Source organism: Kryptolebias marmoratus, linkage group LG13, assembly GCF_001649575.2.
Source record: "Kryptolebias marmoratus isolate JLee-2015 linkage group LG13, ASM164957v2, whole genome shotgun sequence".
NCBI lineage: Eukaryota > Metazoa > Chordata > Actinopteri > Cyprinodontiformes > Rivulidae > Kryptolebias > Kryptolebias marmoratus.
In genome coordinates this window covers 4,786,324-4,806,484 of record NC_051442.1, presented here as the reverse complement: position 1 = coordinate 4,806,484, position 20,161 = coordinate 4,786,324, and the positions used below count along the sequence as shown (strand labels likewise).

The 20,161-nt window shown below is 39.0% G+C and overlaps 2 protein-coding genes across 4 annotated transcripts in view; both read left to right on the top strand.

Moving 5' to 3' along the window:
• Positions 1–4,927, top strand: part of mks1 (MKS transition zone complex subunit 1) — a 6,032-nt gene extending 1,105 nt beyond the window's left edge. The window contains exons 3-18 of one of the 2 annotated variants that reach the window (XM_017419858.3): positions 254–306; positions 398–565; positions 874–968; positions 1,189–1,317; positions 1,588–1,692; positions 1,896–2,004; positions 2,128–2,184; positions 2,381–2,423; positions 2,522–2,584; positions 2,664–2,734; positions 2,823–2,892; positions 2,983–3,090; positions 3,321–3,454; positions 3,803–3,885; positions 4,356–4,453; positions 4,819–4,927. In XM_017419858.3, the coding sequence (XP_017275347.1) occupies positions 254–306; positions 398–565; positions 874–968; positions 1,189–1,317; positions 1,588–1,692; positions 1,896–2,004; positions 2,128–2,184; positions 2,381–2,423; positions 2,522–2,584; positions 2,664–2,734; positions 2,823–2,892; positions 2,983–3,090; positions 3,321–3,454; positions 3,803–3,885; positions 4,356–4,453; positions 4,819–4,922 (1,490 nt within the window). In that variant the 3' untranslated portion in view covers positions 4,923–4,927. Of the gene's footprint in view, positions 1–253; positions 307–397; positions 566–870; positions 969–1,188; positions 1,318–1,587; positions 1,693–1,895; positions 2,005–2,127; positions 2,185–2,380; positions 2,424–2,521; positions 2,585–2,663; positions 2,735–2,822; positions 2,893–2,982; positions 3,091–3,320; positions 3,455–3,802; positions 3,886–4,355; positions 4,454–4,818 lie in introns of both variants that reach the window. The other variant, XM_017419857.3, reaches the window with a different exon arrangement.
• A 1,264-nt stretch (positions 4,928–6,191) lies between these two features.
• On the top strand, positions 6,192–18,659 carry ap2b1 (adaptor related protein complex 2 subunit beta 1). 2 transcript variants are annotated; one of them, XM_017419915.3, is made up of 22 exons: positions 6,192–6,304; positions 7,773–7,827; positions 8,015–8,120; positions 8,236–8,371; positions 8,524–8,769; positions 8,864–9,054; positions 9,232–9,453; positions 9,731–9,851; positions 10,098–10,193; positions 10,375–10,490; positions 10,583–10,748; positions 11,036–11,134; positions 11,527–11,786; positions 12,370–12,562; positions 12,911–12,952; positions 14,319–14,471; positions 14,652–14,797; positions 14,911–15,040; positions 15,673–15,757; positions 16,012–16,098; positions 16,647–16,801; positions 16,972–18,659. In XM_017419915.3, exons 2-22 carry the CDS (start codon positions 7,791–7,793, stop codon positions 17,044–17,046), a joined length of 2,862 nt encoding a protein of 953 aa, XP_017275404.1. In that variant the 5' UTR covers positions 6,192–6,304; positions 7,773–7,790; the 3' UTR covers positions 17,047–18,659. The 2 variants fall into 2 exon arrangements, with proteins under 2 accessions (XP_017275404.1, XP_024862507.1); XM_025006739.2 differs by lacking the exon at positions 12,911–12,952.
• The last annotated feature ends 1,502 nt before the right edge of the window (positions 18,660–20,161 follow it).

Sequence of the window (20,161 nt, the reverse complement as noted above, 5' to 3'; positions counted from 1 at the left end):
TCAACCCAAATGTTATTTAGATAAAAGCGAAATACCACTTCAGGCGGAGAAAACCCGCATAAAAATATTACAACAGTTCACTGCAAACCCATATGATGCACTCGATCCACTACAGATTACATGCAGTCTAACACCAATTAGGTGTTAGACTGCAATGCAGCAGCCCCTATGGCTGGTGGACAAAATTTTTAATTTCCACCCCTGGTAACTGCATTTCAGTAACTTTAGATTTATATTATTATTCTGCTGACAGGTGATAATGAAGAGGAGTTGGTTGTGGGCTGGCAGGAGAAACTATTCAGTCAGGTAGAATTTTAAGTGTTTTTAAGCGCTTACTACAATGAAAATAACCAAAAGAGTTCAATCTGACTTGCACTTTCGCTGTCTTTGGTTCCAGTATGAAATGGAGCTGTTTCAGAATGAGGCAGCATGTCAGACGCCTTTGGACCGCCAGTACCACGCAGAAATCAAGGCCCTCCTTAAGGCCAAGGGTCGGCGTAATCACAGGCTCTTCACATACACGGATCACGACCGCTACACCAACTGCCTTCCACTCCAAAAAATGGTATGTCCATGATGTCTAAAGAATCAAAATATTCATAAAGATGGCATTGGTAATTATGTTTGCCTCTGTCACAAAAAGACCAAAACTCCTATCTGATTGCACAGTCTGAGGTGACTGGCTCTCAGTTACATTCTTTCCTTTTAGTTTGTAAGTTTTTTGACTGAATCATTTGATTATGCTACTTAAACAAGGCATCTCAATGTTATTAAAAATAACTGTTAAACTCAGATTTACACAATCATTGTCTGTGATGTTTTAAAGTTGGATGTTTTTGTGTTGAAGTCGAATGCTTTTAATCCTGAAAGCAGGACACTGACTTACTGTTCACAACAAAATCGAGCCCCACCTTCTTGGCCCAGAGGATGGCCAGCGTGAGGCACAGACGCCAAGAAAGACGCACCACGTACGTGAAGAAACGCCTTGTTTTATCAGATCGTCTTGTACTGGGAAATGTTTTGTACTGTTTTAAAATTCCCAGAGTTTCTGTAGAACTTGGAATACATACATTTGTAAAGTTAAAAGACAAATTTATTTACAGACTTTCCTCTAATTAATGTTTAATCCTCAAAGAGTACATCTGAAATCAACAGGGGCTAAAATAAATGATCTGGTATGTTTTGCAGGGATAGTAGCATCCCTAAGTCAAGAATCATCAACTGGGAGCCCACAGAGGAGTTTGTGAAGAGAAGTCATGTGGTGAATAACGCCATGCAGACCATGCACATCATGGGAGACCTGGGCCCACCTGGACGGTAAATTCCTAAACTGTGGTTCTATCCCCTTATAGGTTGTATTGTTCTGTGTGGAAATTGAGAGCTAAACACTCATCCACTGATCTCATTTGTCTGGATTTACCTGATATTTTATGTAGGATGGTGTTGCATCTTGGTCAAGGGAAACAATTTTGCTATGTATGCAAAATTATATATATTGTTTTTTGTCTAGTACCAGGTTTCATTGAATATTGATTGTGATCGTCTTTCTGTCTTTTTGTCTTTTTGTCTCTGTTCTCATTGTCTAAGACTCGGCCAGAAAGAAAATGAGTGTTTGCTGGTAACTATTAAAACAGATGGCAGTGGAACAATTATTGTAAAACCTGACTTCAACAAAGGCAGAGAGCCTTACAGGCAAGTTCACAACACATCATCATAAAAATGTTACACTGCTTTTCATGCATGACTTGAATGAAAAGTTATTGCCTCTCAGAGTTTTTAGAGACACCAGCTGGACAGTTTATCCCACTTAAAATATAATGACAAACAGATAAAAAGGTGGCAAAACCAACATTACTACAAGAAAACACTGAAAGTGATATTTATGTGCTGTGCAGGATTATGACAGAGGGCGAGAAGAGAGAAGTGTGGCGTCTAACTTTGGAGAACATATCCATACCCATGAAACCAGAAGATAAAGAAAGGGAGCAGAACATGTACAAAGATGTCAGTAAACATCTCGTTTTGTTTCATAAAAAAAGAAGAACTGTAATGTTTGGTGTTTATCTGCAGGTGATGGTGGAGTCAATCAACAGATGTAATAAGATTGTTCACCTTTTATGTTTGCAGCTGTATGTGAGACACAAGGAGTACCTCAATAGCCTTGTTGGACAGGACTTTGAAATGGTAGGACACTTAATTTTAAAAAAATGCTCAAGCTTACATATTCAAACTGCTTTTTTATTCAGATCAGTCCAAAACATAAACAACTTTCATTTATTATCATATATGACCTAAAAGTGTTTGGCATTAATGGTTTAAATTTAATTTAAATAACTGATTGACTAATGACACTAAAGTAAATTGGTCCATTGTCCTTCAGCCTCCTGTTGGGACTCTGCGTTATGTGATGAATGGAGAGATTGGTGAGTAAGATGACTGGGATCATTCATTACGACAAATATCTATTAAAACTAACAGTTAGCATTAAAAACCAACCCTGTTTTCTTTTTCTTCTCTGTAGTCTCAGCTAAAGGTTTTGAGTATGATAACCTTTTTATCCACTTCTTCATGGATCTTCCCAACAGTGAGTCATTAGTCAGTGTTTTGTTTTGTGTTACGGAGCTCTCAGTTTGCTGCATTAACTTATGTGATATTTGTTTAAGATTGGTCCAGCTTGTCCTTTCAGTCTCTGTCAGGCGTAACCCAAACCTGCCGGACCAAATCAGTGGGGAAGGTGTGTATTTTACGTAAGAAACTGGTTTTTAGCTTCAGAGGACGGCGACGGAAAGTCGTTAAATCCAGAATTTGATTTCTGCCAACAGGAAAACGTAGCTTTCTTCAGTTTCCCCTTCGACTTTGAGGCTTTTTACATGAGCGAAAAAGAGAGTGACGGTTAGTAACAGTCTTTTAATGTTAATTTGAAGTGATTCACTCCTTTCATAAGAACTAGACTGACTCATGAGCTTCTTTATGTAATTTCAGAATTGATTCCCCAGTGGCCAGTCCTTTACTTCAAGGTTCTTTCTCTTGACTCCTGGCAACGCTATCGAACTGAAGGCTATGGCTGTCTGCTTTTTCCCACCCTGCCTGGTATGCTTAAAAAGAAGAGTGGACTGTATTTAAAGCTGCAATAATCATGTTTTATTATTCTGATCACTTTTAGATATATTTGTTAAATTTGAATCTAGAATTAACTTGAAGAAGTCAGATTTTTTTTCAGAAGACTTTTAAAAAATTGTGATTGTCAAAAGCATTATAGTTCATTAAATTAATTGGTCTTAATTTCTTGCATCATCATGCATCCATTCTGTTTCGACCAGGTAAGCACACGATGACATGTCACACATGGAGACCTCTTCAGACCGGGACGGTTTCTGCTCTGAGACGCTTCTTCATCGGAGGTTCTGCAGAGCTGGAAGATCTCAGCTACGTCAGAATACCCGAAACCTTCAAGGTGGGCTCAAGGCTGGTAAACTGTGAACAAAGTCCAACAAATGTATAAAAACAAAGATTTTACAAAAACTAACACTTTTGACTTTTATAATTACACAAAGCATGCCCAGAAAACTTCCAGGCTCTAGGCTAAAAATAAAAAAGTGAATATTTTAAAATTCGAAATCTTTTCCTTAAATGTTTCTTAAAATATACACGATTGCTGTTGTTATAAACATTTTTCATTTCCAAATGAAGTGCATGCATGCTTAGACGAAACAAATCCAGCGGAAATTCTTTGAAGAATTAAAGCCCTCATTATTTCCGTATTAATTGTTAAATACAGTAAAATATTTGTGTCTGGCTTCAGGGGGAGAGGCTGAGTCGCTTTGGCTTTTGCACCAAAACTACAGGAAGCGTCACCTTTAATCTGCACTGCATCCAGCAAGCCAGGTAAGCACATGATGGATTAAATCATGTCATGTCATACACGCAGCAAACAACAAATACATATGAGATTAGTAACATTACCACCGCATTTCTGCAGCTGGTATGTTGTTATAAACTTATTGTATGCACTGTATTATTTAATCAGAGCAAATATCACACCTGTTTCTGCCAACAAAGTACCACACTCTGATATTTCTCACACGGAAAATTATGCAAAGCGCTTCAGATGGAAAATCCAGGTCATTTCCTTTTGTCTTGACTCTGTTATATACAGCTGGAGCAACATATCTGAACAAAGTTACCTGTTTACATAGAATGAATGAAATATCAGAAGTCCTAAGAAACTCCCACATTGACAATTATTATTTGCCTACTTTATGCAAAGCCTCATTTTTTTTTTTTAGTTGTTTGTGTCCAATGTTCTGTGAAATAGTCAAGTGTGATTTAACGTCTCCATGTTTGGTTTGTTTCAGAGCTTTTGTTGATGCTGCCTTACTAAAAAAAAGAAGACAGAAAGTTGTGGACCAGTTGGGAGGATTCAGTCAGCAAGGAGACATTTGCAACGTTTTGGGTAAACATACTGACACAGAATTTGACTATTTAGTTTATTGACTTTACTTTGACATCTAGCATATCTGATGTGTATATATTGTATATCCCTATATTCAGTCTCTCAGTATGTGTGTAGCTAAACCTCTGACAGTTCAAAGATTAGTCTGAAGTCTGAATTATAAATAAAGTGGAGTTTGTTAGGACATGGCTTATCTTGTGTTTACTCACAAGTCATTTCATTTGTAGATTCTTGCACTGCAGCTTGATTGGCCAATGAAGAGAAAACATTTGCAGAAAAAAAATCTTATTTTTTACAGTGTAGCTTAGAAAATTGAAACTTATTATTATGCTCATATATTTGTTTGTCTGCTCTTTCCCTGTCAGAGGCCTTCCAAAGAGCCTACAGAAAGCTACAGGAAGCCCGAGAAAGTCTTCCACAAGATATCATCAACTCCACCTCCCAACTCCACCTGGAGTCTTCTGCATAGGCGTAGAAAAGAAAGTTGAAATAAGAAGTTGTTTTTAGAAGTTTTGCTCTTTGTATATATAAATACTAAGCTTTATGTCCATATGAGTAATAGTTGGCTGAAAAACGATTTTCTAATGTGTGCTGATATGTTTTGTTTCACCTGGATTTACCTTTTATAATCCCTCCAATTAGACTCTCAGTTTGTGTGTAGCCAAACTTCTGACACTTTAAAGATGAGTTTAAAGTCTGAATTAAGTGGAATTACTGTTTGACACAAATTTGAGAGGTCTCACTTTTACAATTAAAAAAAAATATGTACTTTTTAAAAACATTTTGTAATAAATATTTTTCATGTGTGGATCTATATTTGCTGTCACATATAGTTTGATGCAAAGTGTTGGATTTTTAGTGTGTTTTTTCCATGTGATTATAGCTACCGGTAATCAAGTGTCATATCGCGTAAGACTGGTCTTATAAATTTTAATAGACAACTTAAAAACAGTAATTAGTGCAATAGGTTAAGAGTTTTTAATCTTGGTCTAAAATGGACTTTTCCATGTTCTTCAAAAGGACAAACAAGACTGACACTAAACATGCTGCTCTGTACTGCACATAAAAATGTAGTGTTCAAAGATTAAAGCTGGAACAACAGCCGTTTATATAATGCAGAAAGACAGTGTTTAAAGAGTGTTTCCATGATTGCTACAACTACGTGAGAACAAAATATAAATGTGTCATCTTTTTATTTACGAGACTAAGTGTCAGATTTGGTGAATTACATCAAACACTTGAGCCATAATATGAGATATGATTCATGAGCCAGTGCTCTAAACTGTAAAAACAAGTTAATTACGCACTAAAATTTAATATGGGAACAGATTATAATAAAGTAGTTCTTTTTATTCAGCCCATATATGGGTTTTAAGTTTATGTGACAACTGATTAACTAAAAATATGATATTAATGGTTTTATACATGAAGTATTACAAAGTATTCTTCATGTTTTGGAAACACAAACAAGTGGCTGTATGTACTATATTACCTTTTTTGTAACAATCTATAAAAGGTTCCCTCTTTTATTCTTTATTATTTTATTATTATATATCGTTTTTATATGAATAATTGTGTCAGAAATAAAGGTAAAGAATATTAAATGAAAAGAAGAGTTGTTCTTGTATAAGAAAAATGAAAAGTGTACGTTTTTTTCCCATTTTCAAAACAAAGTGAAAAACCATAAAACCATAAAATCCGGCAGCACTTCATCCTGGAACGCACCATTTGTCTCCGCTGTAAAGGGAAGTTTTCCAATTTTCCATGACAGCGAACGCACCATTCTCCATCTTCCTCCAACCAGAAAAAGGAGCGACCTGCGAAAATCTGCTCTGCTAAACACACGACCAGGTACTTTAAATATATATCAGTTTAATACAACGATCACGTTGTTATCATTTTGTCTGGTATTTGTGTTGAACAGTCATTGTTTGGCTTGCATTAGCGTATCTCCTTGCAGGCAGCAGCGGTGGAAGCTGGGCCGCTAGTCGCTATTCTCTTTGTGTGTGTGTCAGATTTAGCGTCATTCTCAACTGAAAACGCAACCGATCGCCGTTTGCCAAAGCTAGAAACCCAATAGTTCTGATTAGATTCGCTGTTTTGGGGGGTGTTATTAGCTTCGAGGTGTCCGGAGGTAGTTTGTGCATTTAGCTCGAAGCTAGCCAGCTAGCTAGGTGGAAGTGCTACGATTCAGTCGCAGAGAGGGTAAACAGTCACGTCAAACCCTGAAAACATAAAGTGTCAAGATCTATGTGCTGATATAGCTTAATTATATTGTAGTGCTGTGAAATTAAGCGACATAATCAGCCGTTAAAGAAACATAAAAGCCAGATTTGTGTGGGATGTCACCGCTTCCGGTCATTGAAACGTTCATATAAATAAAGCTGAAACAGTCATTTTACATTATTTAGCAGGGCCAAATGAGCTTCACTCAGCCTCAGTGGTTGTCCTCAGGAGCTGGCTTTGACTAACATGTGTCCAAAGAGTTTGTTCAGACCAGCAGAGTGTTTTGTAGCTGGTACAGGTCCCCTTTGGATGAAATAAAACCCCTGCATCCTCAGCCATGCAGTTGTGCAAAGTTCAGACTCAATTGTTGGTTCATTGTAGCTCAGATTTATAAAAAAAAAAAAAAAATACTCCCTCATGTCCCACTGCCAGATTAAAACACCTAATTCATCTGCCCAGCAATAGACTTCCTCCTAATCCTGATTGTAATTTTAGGGATGCTGTGTTTTAAGGTTTAGGGTAGTTGTCTACTTATAGAAAGCTTGGGTCATCCTCAGTTCTTTCATTTGTTTATAAATTTTACTGTGGAACCCTGTTCTAAAAAAATAACAATATCCTAACAAACTTTACTGCTGTTGCTTCCCGTACATGTCAGGACATGCTAGTGTTCTGCGCCACATATTTTAAAATGATTCACATTGTTATCTGGGCTGCTATGCTGGAAGTTTGTTTTCCAATTTTTTTTTTTTTTTTCTGGTGGAATTTATGACAGAGATTGGAAGAAAATGCATATAAGCCAACCAGCTTTTGTTTGCATGTGCATTGCAGTGCAAATCAAAATCTTAGTATTGTCTATTTTTTGTAGATTATATGAACATTAATGAAAAGACCATCAGCTATTAGAGATAAAAGTGATCAATCAAACATCTGCACTCTGTTGCTTATAAAATGCTCTGGACTTAAACCATTTAACAATCAGGTCAGGTGGTAAATCAGAGAGTAAGGTTTTATTAAAATGGGGATAAATTTAAACTTGGTGTTGGTGAAAAGTAATTTTGTCCTTCCTGTTATTTCTGTGTTTGCTTGCTGACAGGCTTAAAGGACCACAAACATGACAGACTCCAAATATTTCACTACAAACAAAAAGGGTAAGTAGTGAAATCTTGTTTAAACAGTCCATGATTTCGAAAAAAAGGAAAGAAATTAAACAAGTATAAGTCATTTTGATTCAGAATTCCCTTCACAGTTAACATTTTCTGTGATGCATGTTTGGTTAAGGTAGGAAAAATCGTATCTACTAATCAGGCTTCATCTCTTGGACGATTTATTTTTCAGGGGAGATCTTTGAGCTGAAGGCAGAGTTGAACAATGAGAAGAAGGAGAAGAGAAAAGAGGCGGTGAAGAAGGTCATCGCCGCTATGACCGTCGGCAAGGACGTCAGGTACACCAGCATGTGCTGTTAATTTGAAAGCTTTACACGAGTGCTCACTTTTCCCACTGTGCAAACACAGAATGAAAGAAAACAACATAAAAAACCTCCGTTCCTTTGCTTTCAGTTCTTTGTTCCCAGATGTGGTTAACTGCATGCAGACCGACAACCTGGAGCTGAAGAAGTTGGTTTATCTCTACTTAATGAACTACGCCAAAAGCCAGCCTGACATGGCCATCATGGCTGTGAACAGTTTTGTCAAGGCAAGGACATCATTTTAAATAAAGCAATTAAAACTTAACTTAATGTTTCCCTTTAGCCAGAAGAGTGTCAGACATGATGTAGTCAAGAAAAATCGTTATTTTAATGGATGGGGTCGCAGTGGGAATAAAATCTTTTGTATTCTGCGGTACAGGACTGTGAGGACCCTAACCCTCTGATCCGGGCTCTGGCTGTCCGCACCATGGGCTGCATCCGGGTGGATAAGATCACAGAGTACCTGTGCGAGCCGCTGAGGAAGTGCCTGAAGGACGAGGACCCGTATGTGAGGAAGACAGCAGCTGTTTGTGTGGCCAAACTGCATGACATCAACGCTCAGATGGTGGAGGACCAGGGCTTCCTGGACTCTCTGAGAGACCTCATCGCTGACTCAAACCCCATGGTCGGTCTTCCACGTTGAGTGACTTTGACTTTGTGGTATTTATGTCAAATTTCTGAAATCCACATGCTGTAATTGTTTGACTTCTGTCCTAAAGGTTGTGGCCAATGCCGTTGCTGCTCTGTCTGAGATCAGCGAGTCTCACCCCAACAGCAACCTGCTGGACCTGAATCCCCAGAACATCAACAAGCTGTTGACGGCCCTCAACGAGTGCACGGAGTGGGGACAGATCTTCATCCTGGACTGTTTGTCCAACTACAACCCCAAGGATGACCGTGAGGCTCAAAGGTAGCAGCCTTTAAATCACTTTTCATTATACTCGTTTTAAAAGTGGTAAGACCAGACACAAGGCCAAAACCTTTACTGCATCAGTCTTCTTCTGAGAATAATCGTGCTCATGCCTCATTCAGAGAAATCCTTTATCCTTGTCGCTGACTGTCACCTTTCCTTGGTCTTGTCTCGAAGCATCTGTGAGCGTGTCACTCCCCGGCTGTCTCATGCCAACTCAGCTGTGGTCCTGTCAGCTGTGAAGGTCCTGATGAAGTTCTTGGAGCTGCTGCCTAAGGACTCGGACTACTACAACACACTGCTGAAGAAATTATCACCCCCGCTCGTTACCTTGCTGTCTGGAGAGCCAGAGGTCCAGTATGTGGCTCTGAGGAACATCAATCTCATTGTTCAGAAAAGGTTCGTTAACAAAACACAATGATTGGGTGATATACTGTACTCTTATATTTAAAAGAAAAGGGAATTTCAGTTCCTAAAATGTAATAGTTTAGAACTATTATTTAAAATGTGCTGACTAGTCCCTCCAAAAATAAGTAAGTAACGACAAAGAAAAACTGTAATATTCACATCAGTATTGCCTTGAAACTATCAATATTCAGTGCAGTCATATCACACTCCTGGATGGCTTTTTCTCTTTTAGACAAGGTTCTTCAATCTAATGTTTATTTCTGTGCAGACCTGAGATCCTGAAGCAGGAGATTAAGGTGTTCTTTGTCAAATATAACGACCCAATCTATGTGAAACTGGAGAAACTGGACATCATGATCCGCTTGGCCTCTCAGGCCAACATCGCCCAGGTACACCGTATGGAAAGCAACTACAGAAATCTTTATTATGTGGATATTTATTAAAGCATACTTTAAACATGTATGTGATCAAACCGAGGGAAATATATTTAGTTCTGGAGGATATCATGTCTTTCAAGGTCAAGAAAAACCTACATTTGATTTCAGCATTTATCCTTTTGTATATATCCCATTACGTAAACTGTATTAAAGTGAATAAGACCAACAAATTAAACTTTATTTTAAATATTCTTGCAGGTTTTGGCTGAACTGAAGGAATATGCCACAGAGGTTGATGTCGACTTTGTGCGCAAGGCTGTACGCGCCATCGGACGCTGTGCCATCAAAGTGGAGGTCAGAAATGGTCACTCGGTCTAATTTCAGTCCATTTGTTTGTAGAATACTGCTTCTGCTGAGAAATGTCTAATGAGATTTGTCAGGTCGGTTGCAAAGATATTAGCAGAATTTGAGTTGTTATGGCCCTTTGCTGTCTGAAATGCTGCTGAGAGTTTAGATTTGTCCTTGTCCCTTGTAGCAATCAGCTGAGCGCTGTGTCAGCACTCTGCTGGACCTGATCCAAACGAAGGTCAACTACGTGGTCCAGGAGGCTATTGTGGTCATCAGGGACATTTTCCGCAAGTACCCCAACAAGTCAGTTTTCCCTGAGAACAGCTTTATAAATAATAAACCTATCAGTCTCAGTTTAATGAAATTTTCACCACTGAGATGCGGATGTTGTTCAGGTACGAGAGCATCATTGCCACTCTGTGTGAGAATCTCGACTCGCTCGATGAACCTGACGCTCGAGGGGCCATGATCTGGATTGTTGGCGAGTACGCGGAGAGGATCGACAACGCTGACGAGCTGCTCGAGAGCTTCCTCGAGGGCTTCCATGACGAGAGCACTCAGGTGGGTTTACAACTTCAACAACTAAATTACTATTTATTAGCCATTTAGAAAGGTTAATTGTCTTTTAGTCTGTAGCCCCGTATTAAACATACTTAAACTGTGTATTTTTACATCATTATCCAAAGTACTGGATAATTAAGTGGATAAATAGATGAACTTGGAGAAGTCTCCCTCTCAAGTTTTTGACAATTACAGAAACATCCTAATGGCATAGAGCGAAGGTAAAAGGTGGACTGCACACTGATGATGGACAGAAAATCTATAAAGTGTTTGTTGTTGGTTTGCAGGTGCAGCTCACTCTGCTGACGGCCATCGTCAAGCTGTTTCTGAAGAAACCCTCAGAGACTCAGGAGCTGGTGCAGCAGGTCCTCAGTCTGGCCACTCAGGTGATTCTCATCGGTTTATATTCTGAAGAAGAACGCCTTTCCCGATGTTTTTATCAGACTGCTCAGGTGCAGCAGCTTTGTATGGTCTGCAAGCACTTATTGTGTAGGTATTTGTTATAAAAATGCCAGTGAGGGGTTACAACAACTTATTTATCTGCTTGATTTAAGAAAAAAAATGTCTTTCGTAACACATTTTGATGCTCTAAAACATATATCCAACTAAATGAACATCTTGCAAGATATTCTTAAAGCCTATATTGGTCCATTTTTAGAAACAGCATGTTTTTATTTGCCAGTTGATTGTATGTTTCAGTTTCACCTGTGTCTGAATCAACAGAATAAAATCAATATGTATTTACATCAAATGTTGACTTGTTTTCCTTTTCCTTCAGGACTCCGACAACCCTGACCTGCGTGACAGGGGCTACATTTACTGGCGCCTGCTGTCCACTGACCCTGTGACCGCCAAAGAGGTGGTGCTGTCAGAAAAGCCCCTGATCTCAGAGGAGACGGACCTGATAGAGCCCACCCTGCTGGACGAGCTGATCTGCCACATTGGCTCCCTGGCGTCGGTCTACCACAAACCGCCCAGCGCCTTTGTGGAGGGAAGCCATGGAATCCACCGGAAACACCTTCCTGTGCAGCACAGCAGGTCAGACAGAGCAGGTCCAGGTCCAGGTCCTTGTTGTGCCAGAGGCTTTCCTCTTTCTCGACGGTGTGACAGTTTTTAAAAAGAACACCTGTTCTAAATGTAATCCAGGGAAAATGGCAAAAAAGTGTTACCTCCCTAACTTAAAAACAGTCCGATGGCCAAAAAATGAAAAGATTCCATCAGATTGAGTTTAATCTGAATGAGCAGTTGTTTGTTTTGTTTTTCCTGTGACATCATTACTGTAAACAGTTTAACATGTCCACTAAATCCCTTATCTGCTGCTTTTTAATTCAAAGAGCAATCACAACCAAAAAAAAAACTTCCCAGTTCATGTTTTTAGCACAACTTATGCTTCACCAGCTGAATTGCAGAAGAGGAAATTGCCCAATTTGAAGATATTGCTTCATTTTTCTCTTGAAAATTTGATACGGAGGAAATAAATTGAGCAGACAAAAAAGTCCAGCACTATCTTGGTTAATAGGTGCCATCTGAGCACAAAGAAAGATGGTAAATCATTGATGTAGCAATAAAGAGAGTCCTCGATAAGGAATTCTTTCCTTAGTCTGTTACCTGTCTTTAACAGCATCGACACGGGTGAGAGCCCTGTGAGTGGCGGCCCAGCTGCTGCCATGGATCAGCCACATGTGATCCCCAGCCAGGGTGACCTGCTGGGCGACCTCCTGAACCTGGACCTGGGCCCCCCGGTCAACGTCCCCCAGGTCTCCTCCATGCAGATGGGTGCGGTGGACCTTCTGGGTGGAGGTCTGGACAGTTTGGTGAGCTCGTTGCACAAATATGTTGATTTCTGATGTGGAGTGGAAGGAAAAGCTGAACTATGAGGTCACTGAATTGGACAGATACTTATATCTGGGTTTATATCTATTTTAAATGTCTTTAGCTTTTATTATTCCGCACATTTTTCTCCTGTTCATAGTTTACTTTAACAAAGATGCAAGGCTGACGAATATCATTTTACAGAATACCACGCAGAGTTTTTATTTTCCCAGGAAGTGACAGGGTTGGTTTTTTTTATTAGTGACGTTTGCTAAGAGAGTTTCTGTTTCTGTCTTTGTGTGTTTGGTCTGTCTGCGATGTTTGGGGGCCTTTCCTCCTCTTTCCTGTAGCTGGGGGGAGACCTGGGCGGAGGTGTTGGGGGAAGTCCAGCAGTAAGTCAAGACCTTCTGTTCGGCCGTCTGCATGCCTCCTGAATATAACCTTCCCTTTAACCCTGTTTCTTCTGCATACTTGGTTAGAGCTCTTCACGTGTTTTGGCTGATTTTAAGGTGATGAAATCCATTCCATCATTTTTAGGTGCTCTCAATTTGGTGCTGGGTTGATTTATGGCATAATATTTTTTTTATTCTGCCATGAGACAACAGAATTTGGGACAACTAATTTATTCTGGTGTTTTGTTGTAGTTCATGGTCTCTGACAAAAAACATAAACAATAAAGCAACTTGCTCTGACAAAGATATTTTCACAAAGGCTGTAAAACGTCTCCTATGCAAATCATTTTGACACCAACAACAAACTGTAAAGACATTTGTTGTTTAATCTCTCCTTGACTTCAGCTCATACTTATAACCAATTATTTCCCGTTTGACTTTGAGGAATCTTGGCTGTTGCTTTCAGACACTAAAGCTTTTTCTGTGGCTTTTAGAGTTTCAACCTTTGTCAGTCTTTCTGTTTTTATTTTCTTCCACGTTTTTGGTTACAACCAGATCGGAATTATCAAGTTTGCTAATTGCTTTATTATAATAAGGAACAAAATCTGTAGATAGAATTATAGTTTTGGCTTGGTTTAAATATTTATTGAGCATAACTTTTTATTTTATTTCAATAATCAGCTTCACCTTTTGGGAACATCAGATTTTTCGACAGTTTAGGCCTCAGTTTGACTTTAAACACAACAATTCATTGGATTCTCCAAAACAGACGTTTCCCTGTAATTGTTGCTTTACTTAATATATGGAAAAATTGAATTTTTTATGATTTAATAAAGAATTAATAATGTTGCTGTCTGGCAAATTTTTTTATCTCCTTTAAAAAAAAAAAAAATTCATGTTTTTGCATGAATTAACTCTATTGGTCACCCTTTATGTCTGTCTGTGGTTTTATAAATGGCTAACCAATGAAAAGTGTCAAAAAGAGCTTTTGAACTTGTGACCATACTGTCAATCAAAATGAAAGACACTTTTTAAGTTTCCATCTGACTTTGACAGTATGATTAACTATATGTACCGCAGTAAGACTGGCCGTGCTTATAATTAACCCTTTATAACCTTAGTTAATTAGCTCCAATAATCTTAGATCGCTAGTTTTGCATATTTTAAAATGATACGTTTTAGATAAATGGATTAATTCTTATTCTTGTTCTGCTTTAGCTTTGTCTGTCTTGAATTGTTTTGCGTGACTCCAGTTTGTTTTTGTTTTATGAGCTTCTTGCAAATTTTTGTCCAGCTTCTTGAAACGGTCCCCAAAAAAATTCTTCTTTTTTTATTTGTGCTTTTTGTGTGTGTGTGATTGATTTAGGTGGGGCAAAACTTCATCCCCTCCTCTGTCCCCAGTACTTTTGCTCCGTCGCCCACACCTGCGCCTCCCCCTGCCAGCAGCGGCCTCAACGACCTGTTTGAGCTCTCCACGGGCATGGCCATCACCACCGGAGGCTACGCAGCCCCGAAAGCAGTGAGTGCACGCATCTTTATCCCAGTCAGTAACCGAGGCTGCGACGGCCACGTCAGAACTCTACGGGTTAATTCATGTTCAAGTCATTTAAAGCTAACGTTTCTAGCATTAATAAGCAGGTGATGTTGGAGTACGCTTAAATACTTTAACAGTGATTGCTGCGGTGCTTTTTTTCATCAGGTGTGGCTTCCTGCAGTGAAAGCTAAAGGACTGGAGATCTCTGGGACCTTCTCCCGACGTCAGGGCCACATGTACATGGACATGAACTTCACCAACAAGGCCCTGCAACACATGAATGATTTCGCCGTCCAGTTCAACAAGAACAGGTTAATCAGTTGAATCAAAGGAAATCGGTTTTCGGTTGCCCTTTAGTTTCAGACGAACGTTTGGCAGAAATTTGTCGCCGAATGTCTCAAGTTTGTTTTGTTTTTTCTTGTAGTTTTGGGGTGATCCCCACCAGCCCTCTGCCCATTCACACTCCACTGATGCCCAATCAGAGTATCGACGTCTCTCTGCCTCTAAACACCATCGGGCCAGTTATGAAGATGGATCCTCTCAATAATCTGCAGGTAGAGAAGCAGCCGCTCACAACATGCACGTAGTTGCAGAGTTGCAACATATGAAGGGTACAGACAGTAAAGTTAAGGACTGAAGAGTGGCTGTGGCTGACCGTCACCTGAACAACATGGCATCAGCAGGAAGTTATCAACCAATAATCATCTCTAATCTCAGTTGTAGGCAGTTAGTGAGAGAAAGCTGTCCATCTGAATGAGAAGCTTACATACAAAATGTCCAAAATGTCTTGAGTTGTATTTAGCTTGAGTGTAATTTGCTTCCAATAAGCCTGGCTTATAATTTGTTAAATAAACGTGAGCAATAGGAGAAAATAAATTGGACAAAAAGTGAGTGAGAAGCTGCCAAAACCTGCAGAAAATCCTTGAAAGACCTTCAAAAAGACTAAAGATCAAGATCAGCTTAAATCTGCCTCCAAAATAACTAATTTAACTGCAAACATCTCTGGTTTAAGTATTTTTTTTTGCTTTAAATGGTTTGTTTCTGGGATTGAGTCACTGTGTACTGAATACTTTGTGTATTTTATCTAGAAATCTTGGTTTTCATACTCTCTGCCTTTTAATATTAAACATACATGGTTATAAAATGGGGATAAATTGGTTTTTTTGCCTTGTTTCCTTGTGTGCAGGTGGCTGTAAAGAACAACATCGACGTGTTTTACTTCAGCGTACTCATCCCTCTGAACGTATTCTTTGTTGAGGATGGAAAAATGGGTAAGATTGTCAGAACTTCCTGAATCATTACAGCAACAATAAATATTTTATCCCATAACAATCTTATGTCACCTATTTTCCAAAACCAAAGAAATAGGACATTTTTTTTATTTATAGAATCCTCATATTGTGCTGAAAACACCTTCAAAACAAATATGAAGACTAATTGTAATATAGTATGTCTGATATGTTAAAACTCTTCCGTATGACAGCTTATTAATAAACTATTAACATTTCTGTTTTATTTTCTGTAGAGCGGCAGGTGTTCTTGGCTACCTGGAAAGACATCCCCAACGAGAACGAGCTTCAGTATCAGATCAAAGACTGTCACCTAAATGCAGGTAGGAAACTTAACTATATAAGCAATATATATATAAAAATATATAAACAAGTTAAAATTATTATTCTACAACAATCACTCGGTTGGTTTTAATTCCTTGGTGTGGTCTTGATCCCTGACGTCAAGATCTTCTTTCACATTAAAGACTCCATAAAAGACCTTACATTTGTCTTTGTGTCTCTTTTTTTTGCCCACATGCTGATCTGTGGATTCCTCCTTGTCTTTTATCTGTAACTCTTCAGCACTGCTGCTTATTTTCATATAGAAGCAGCTCATAATCGTCTCACTGTTTCCCTGGCAGCTGAACAGCTACCTAACCCCCTCTGAGCTGCCCATAGAAGCCACCTGAGCCAGTAGTAGAACATGTTGTTGTTGTTGTCTTTTCAGAAATCTGACGGTTTTAATCATAGTTTATTAAAATCCTCCTAGAGCTAACTTCCCTCTTCGCATTAGAAGACTTGTATTAGTTGGTGTTCGTACCTGTTACCGCCTCTTGTGAGAGTTTCATCTTTGTTCTGTGGTGAAGTGACACTAATTCTGGTCTTGCAGACACAGTATCAGGCAAGCTGCAGAATAACAACGTCTACACCATTGCCAAAAGAAACGTAGAAGGCCAGGACATGCTGTACCAGTCCCTTAAGCTCACCAATGGCATCTGGATCTTAGCTGAGCTCCGCATTCAGCCTGGAAATCCCAATTACACGGTACAGTGTAGACAATGTGAAGCTGACGCTGCTCTGTGTTGAGTTTGTTTTCATCCTTAAATATTGTTTAACAGTAATAGAAGACATTTAGCTGTTCCTTTTATCTTTGAAAATGTGGTTGTCTTTGTCACATATCTGATGGAAACCCAACCTCTGCCTTCTCTGCACAGCTGTCGCTCAAGTGTCGGGCCCCTGAAGTGTCTCAGTACGTCTACCAGATGTACGACTCGATTCTGAAGAACTGATCTGCTCCACCTGACCTGACGGCAGCTCCTCTCCTTCAGTCCTGGCAACAAATTTCAGTGTTTCTTCTTTTTGTCTTATCTGCAGCGGACTGCCAGAACAAGAGAATCTAAGCGGTAACCGATCAATACTTTAATGATCTTAAACATTTGGCGTTTTTTTTTTTCTTCTCTGCAGAATCAATTGGTAATCATCAGTCGATACAAATTTGTTGCGATCGTTGTTGCAGTTTCCTTTTTTTGGCAGTTGGAACGCATTTTTTGATTTCTTTCATTACACTCCCTGTTTATGTTTACACTCCAGTTTAAAAAAAAAAATCATTCCATCCTTAACTGACTGTCTTAATGTTGTGACTGATGGTGAAACTGTCCTGAGGAAGAACAGCAACAACAAAAAGTCTCCCGGCGTTGAATTAAGCCATCGCTTTTTCTTCTTTTTAAATGTTGTGCTTCGGTTTGGATTTGTGTTTGATATTGGCTTTGCTTCAGCTGTTCCCTCAGAATGATGCCAGCGTTGGTTTGTTCCTTTTGTCAACCGTTTATGGGAAGAGTCGCAAACTGAACCTACTGATGTCTGTATTTCTGTCATGACTTGAACACATGGAGCATATTTAACGAGTTTACTCAAATTCTGTGCAGCACTTAGATGCCAATAATGCGTTCTTGTTCTCGTGATCGTATGAAACTCTGTAAAATTATTGCAACCTTTAACGAAATGTTAAACAAATGTAGGAGTCTGGTTTAACTGCTAAATTTTGCTGCTTTTTTGTGTGTTTTATCCAAAAGAGAGACGCATGTCAAAAAAAACAAAACAGAAAGTAGTAATTAATAAAAGATAAATGTAGATGGTTGCATTAACGTGAAGTTCCACAGAAAACCTTTCCACCTTTAATCCATCAGCTTGCAGCACATGCTGTCTATAATTGCAGCTTTTCTATATCTTGGCTCCTTGAATTGTTTCCTTTTTTCTTGCTGTGAAGTTTTTAACAAAAATGTTCAGTAATACAGAAAAGCACATCCATGCAGGTAAACAAGATGTACTCAGAAATTTTAACTGTAACATTTGTGCATTAATTAATCTAGTTTTAGCACCACAAAACAAATAGTAGATAACATTTAATGCATTAGTAGGTTAGAAAAATAAAAACCGCCAACGTAAGCGGCTGTTAAAGCACCTGTGCCACTTCCCATTCCTTTTAAATCTTCGTCTAAATGCCCCGCCTACTGCAATCCTCTCACACTTTGTACACCCGTTGCCACTCCTATTTATTGTGCATCTACCTCCACATGTTTATAGTTTCAGTAGCTTCAGTCATCACCCCTTTTTTTCCTTCTGAATACTGATGTTTTTTTTTGTGATATTCATGCCAGTGTAAACTTGTGATGAGCCGGCCAAATCCCAACTCCCAGGACCAAGAATTCTTTCAGATCAGATGCCAGGTTTATGTTTTAATAATCTTGTGTCATTCTAACCTAATGTTGGCATTGTGTGGTGTATAAACAGAGTGCGTACTCCTGTAGGCTCAGAGTTGTCACGTGGTCCAGTTATGGTATGTGTTGTGTAGTTGATAAAAAGCTTCTATCACTCTGAAATTGAAATAAAGCATTGCCTCTGACTATTCTGCAGTTTTCTCTGTTTTCTAAATGTGCAAGTGACTAAATGGAAAGAAAAAATAAATCATACCCCATAAACTACCCCACATTTTATCACATTACAGCCACAAACTTCAATGTATTTTGCTGGGATTTTCTGACAGACCAACTTAAAGTAGCACATAATTGTGAAGTGGAAGAAAAATAATACTTAAGTTTTAATTTTTTTTACCATTCCTGAAAAGTGTGGCGTGCATTTGTATTCAGCACCCTTTACTCTGATGCCCAGAACTAAAATCCAGTCAATCACTAGTAAAAAGAGTCTGTGTGTAATTTAATCTCAGTATAAATTCAGCTGATCTGTGAAGGCCTCAGAGGTTTGTTACAGAACATCAGTGATCAAACGGCATCATGAAGACCATGGAACATAACAGACAGGACAGGGACAAAGTTATTGAAAAGTTTAAAGCAGGGTTAGGTTATAAAAGAACATCCCAAACTTTGGAGCACTGTTCAAGACGTGGTCGTCCACCTAAAGCAACAGGCCGGGTGAGGACAGCATTAATATGAGGAGCAGCCAAGGAAATCATGGTAGAGCTGCTGAGATCCACGACTCAGGTGGGAGAATCTGTCCACAGGACAACTACTAGTCCACAAATCTGGCAAAAAGAAAGTTGTTATTGGAAAAAAAAGTCACAAGAAGTCATGTGGGAGAAAAAGCCAACATGGTGTTCTTGTCAGATGAGACCAAACTTGAAGTTTTTGACCTAAATGTGGTGGAAAACTGCACACTACACTGAACACACCAAATGTGGCAGCAGCATGATGTCAGGGTGCTTTTCTTCAGCAGCATCAAGGAAGCTGTTAAGAGTTGATGGAAAGATGGACGGAGCTAAATACAGGACAATCCTGGAAGAAAACCTGCAACCTTCCAGCAGGACAATGACTCAAAACATCCAACCAGAGCTACGGTGGAACAGTTTACATCACAGCATATTCATGTGTTAGAATGGCCCAGTCAAGTCCAGACCCGAATCTAACTGAGAATATTTGGCAAGCCTTGAAAATTGCTGTTCACTGATGATCTCCATCCAATCTAATCAAGCTTGAGCTATTTTACAAAGAAGACTGGGCACAAATTTCAGTCTCTAGATGTGCAAAGATGGTAGAGACATACCTCAAAAGACCTGCAGTAAAAAGGTGGTTCTGCAAAAAATCAACTTAGGCGGCCTGAATACAAAATGCTTGTCACAGTTCTTAGATTTTTATTTGTTTGTGGTTGTAACGCAACCAAATGTGGAATTGTTCGAGCTGTATGAAAACGTTTTCAAGGCACTGTAGTGTTTGAACTGATAACCTGGGTTCGTAGAATTTCTCTTGCTAGCTGACCATTTCACTTTTACCATTTCTGTATTTTTCTCTGCTTGTGCAGACATTTTGTGGAGAATGAAACGCTAAGGTCTCCTGCGATGTTAAAAGTCATGCTTTGCGAGAGAAAACATCAAATATTATGAACATCAAAAAA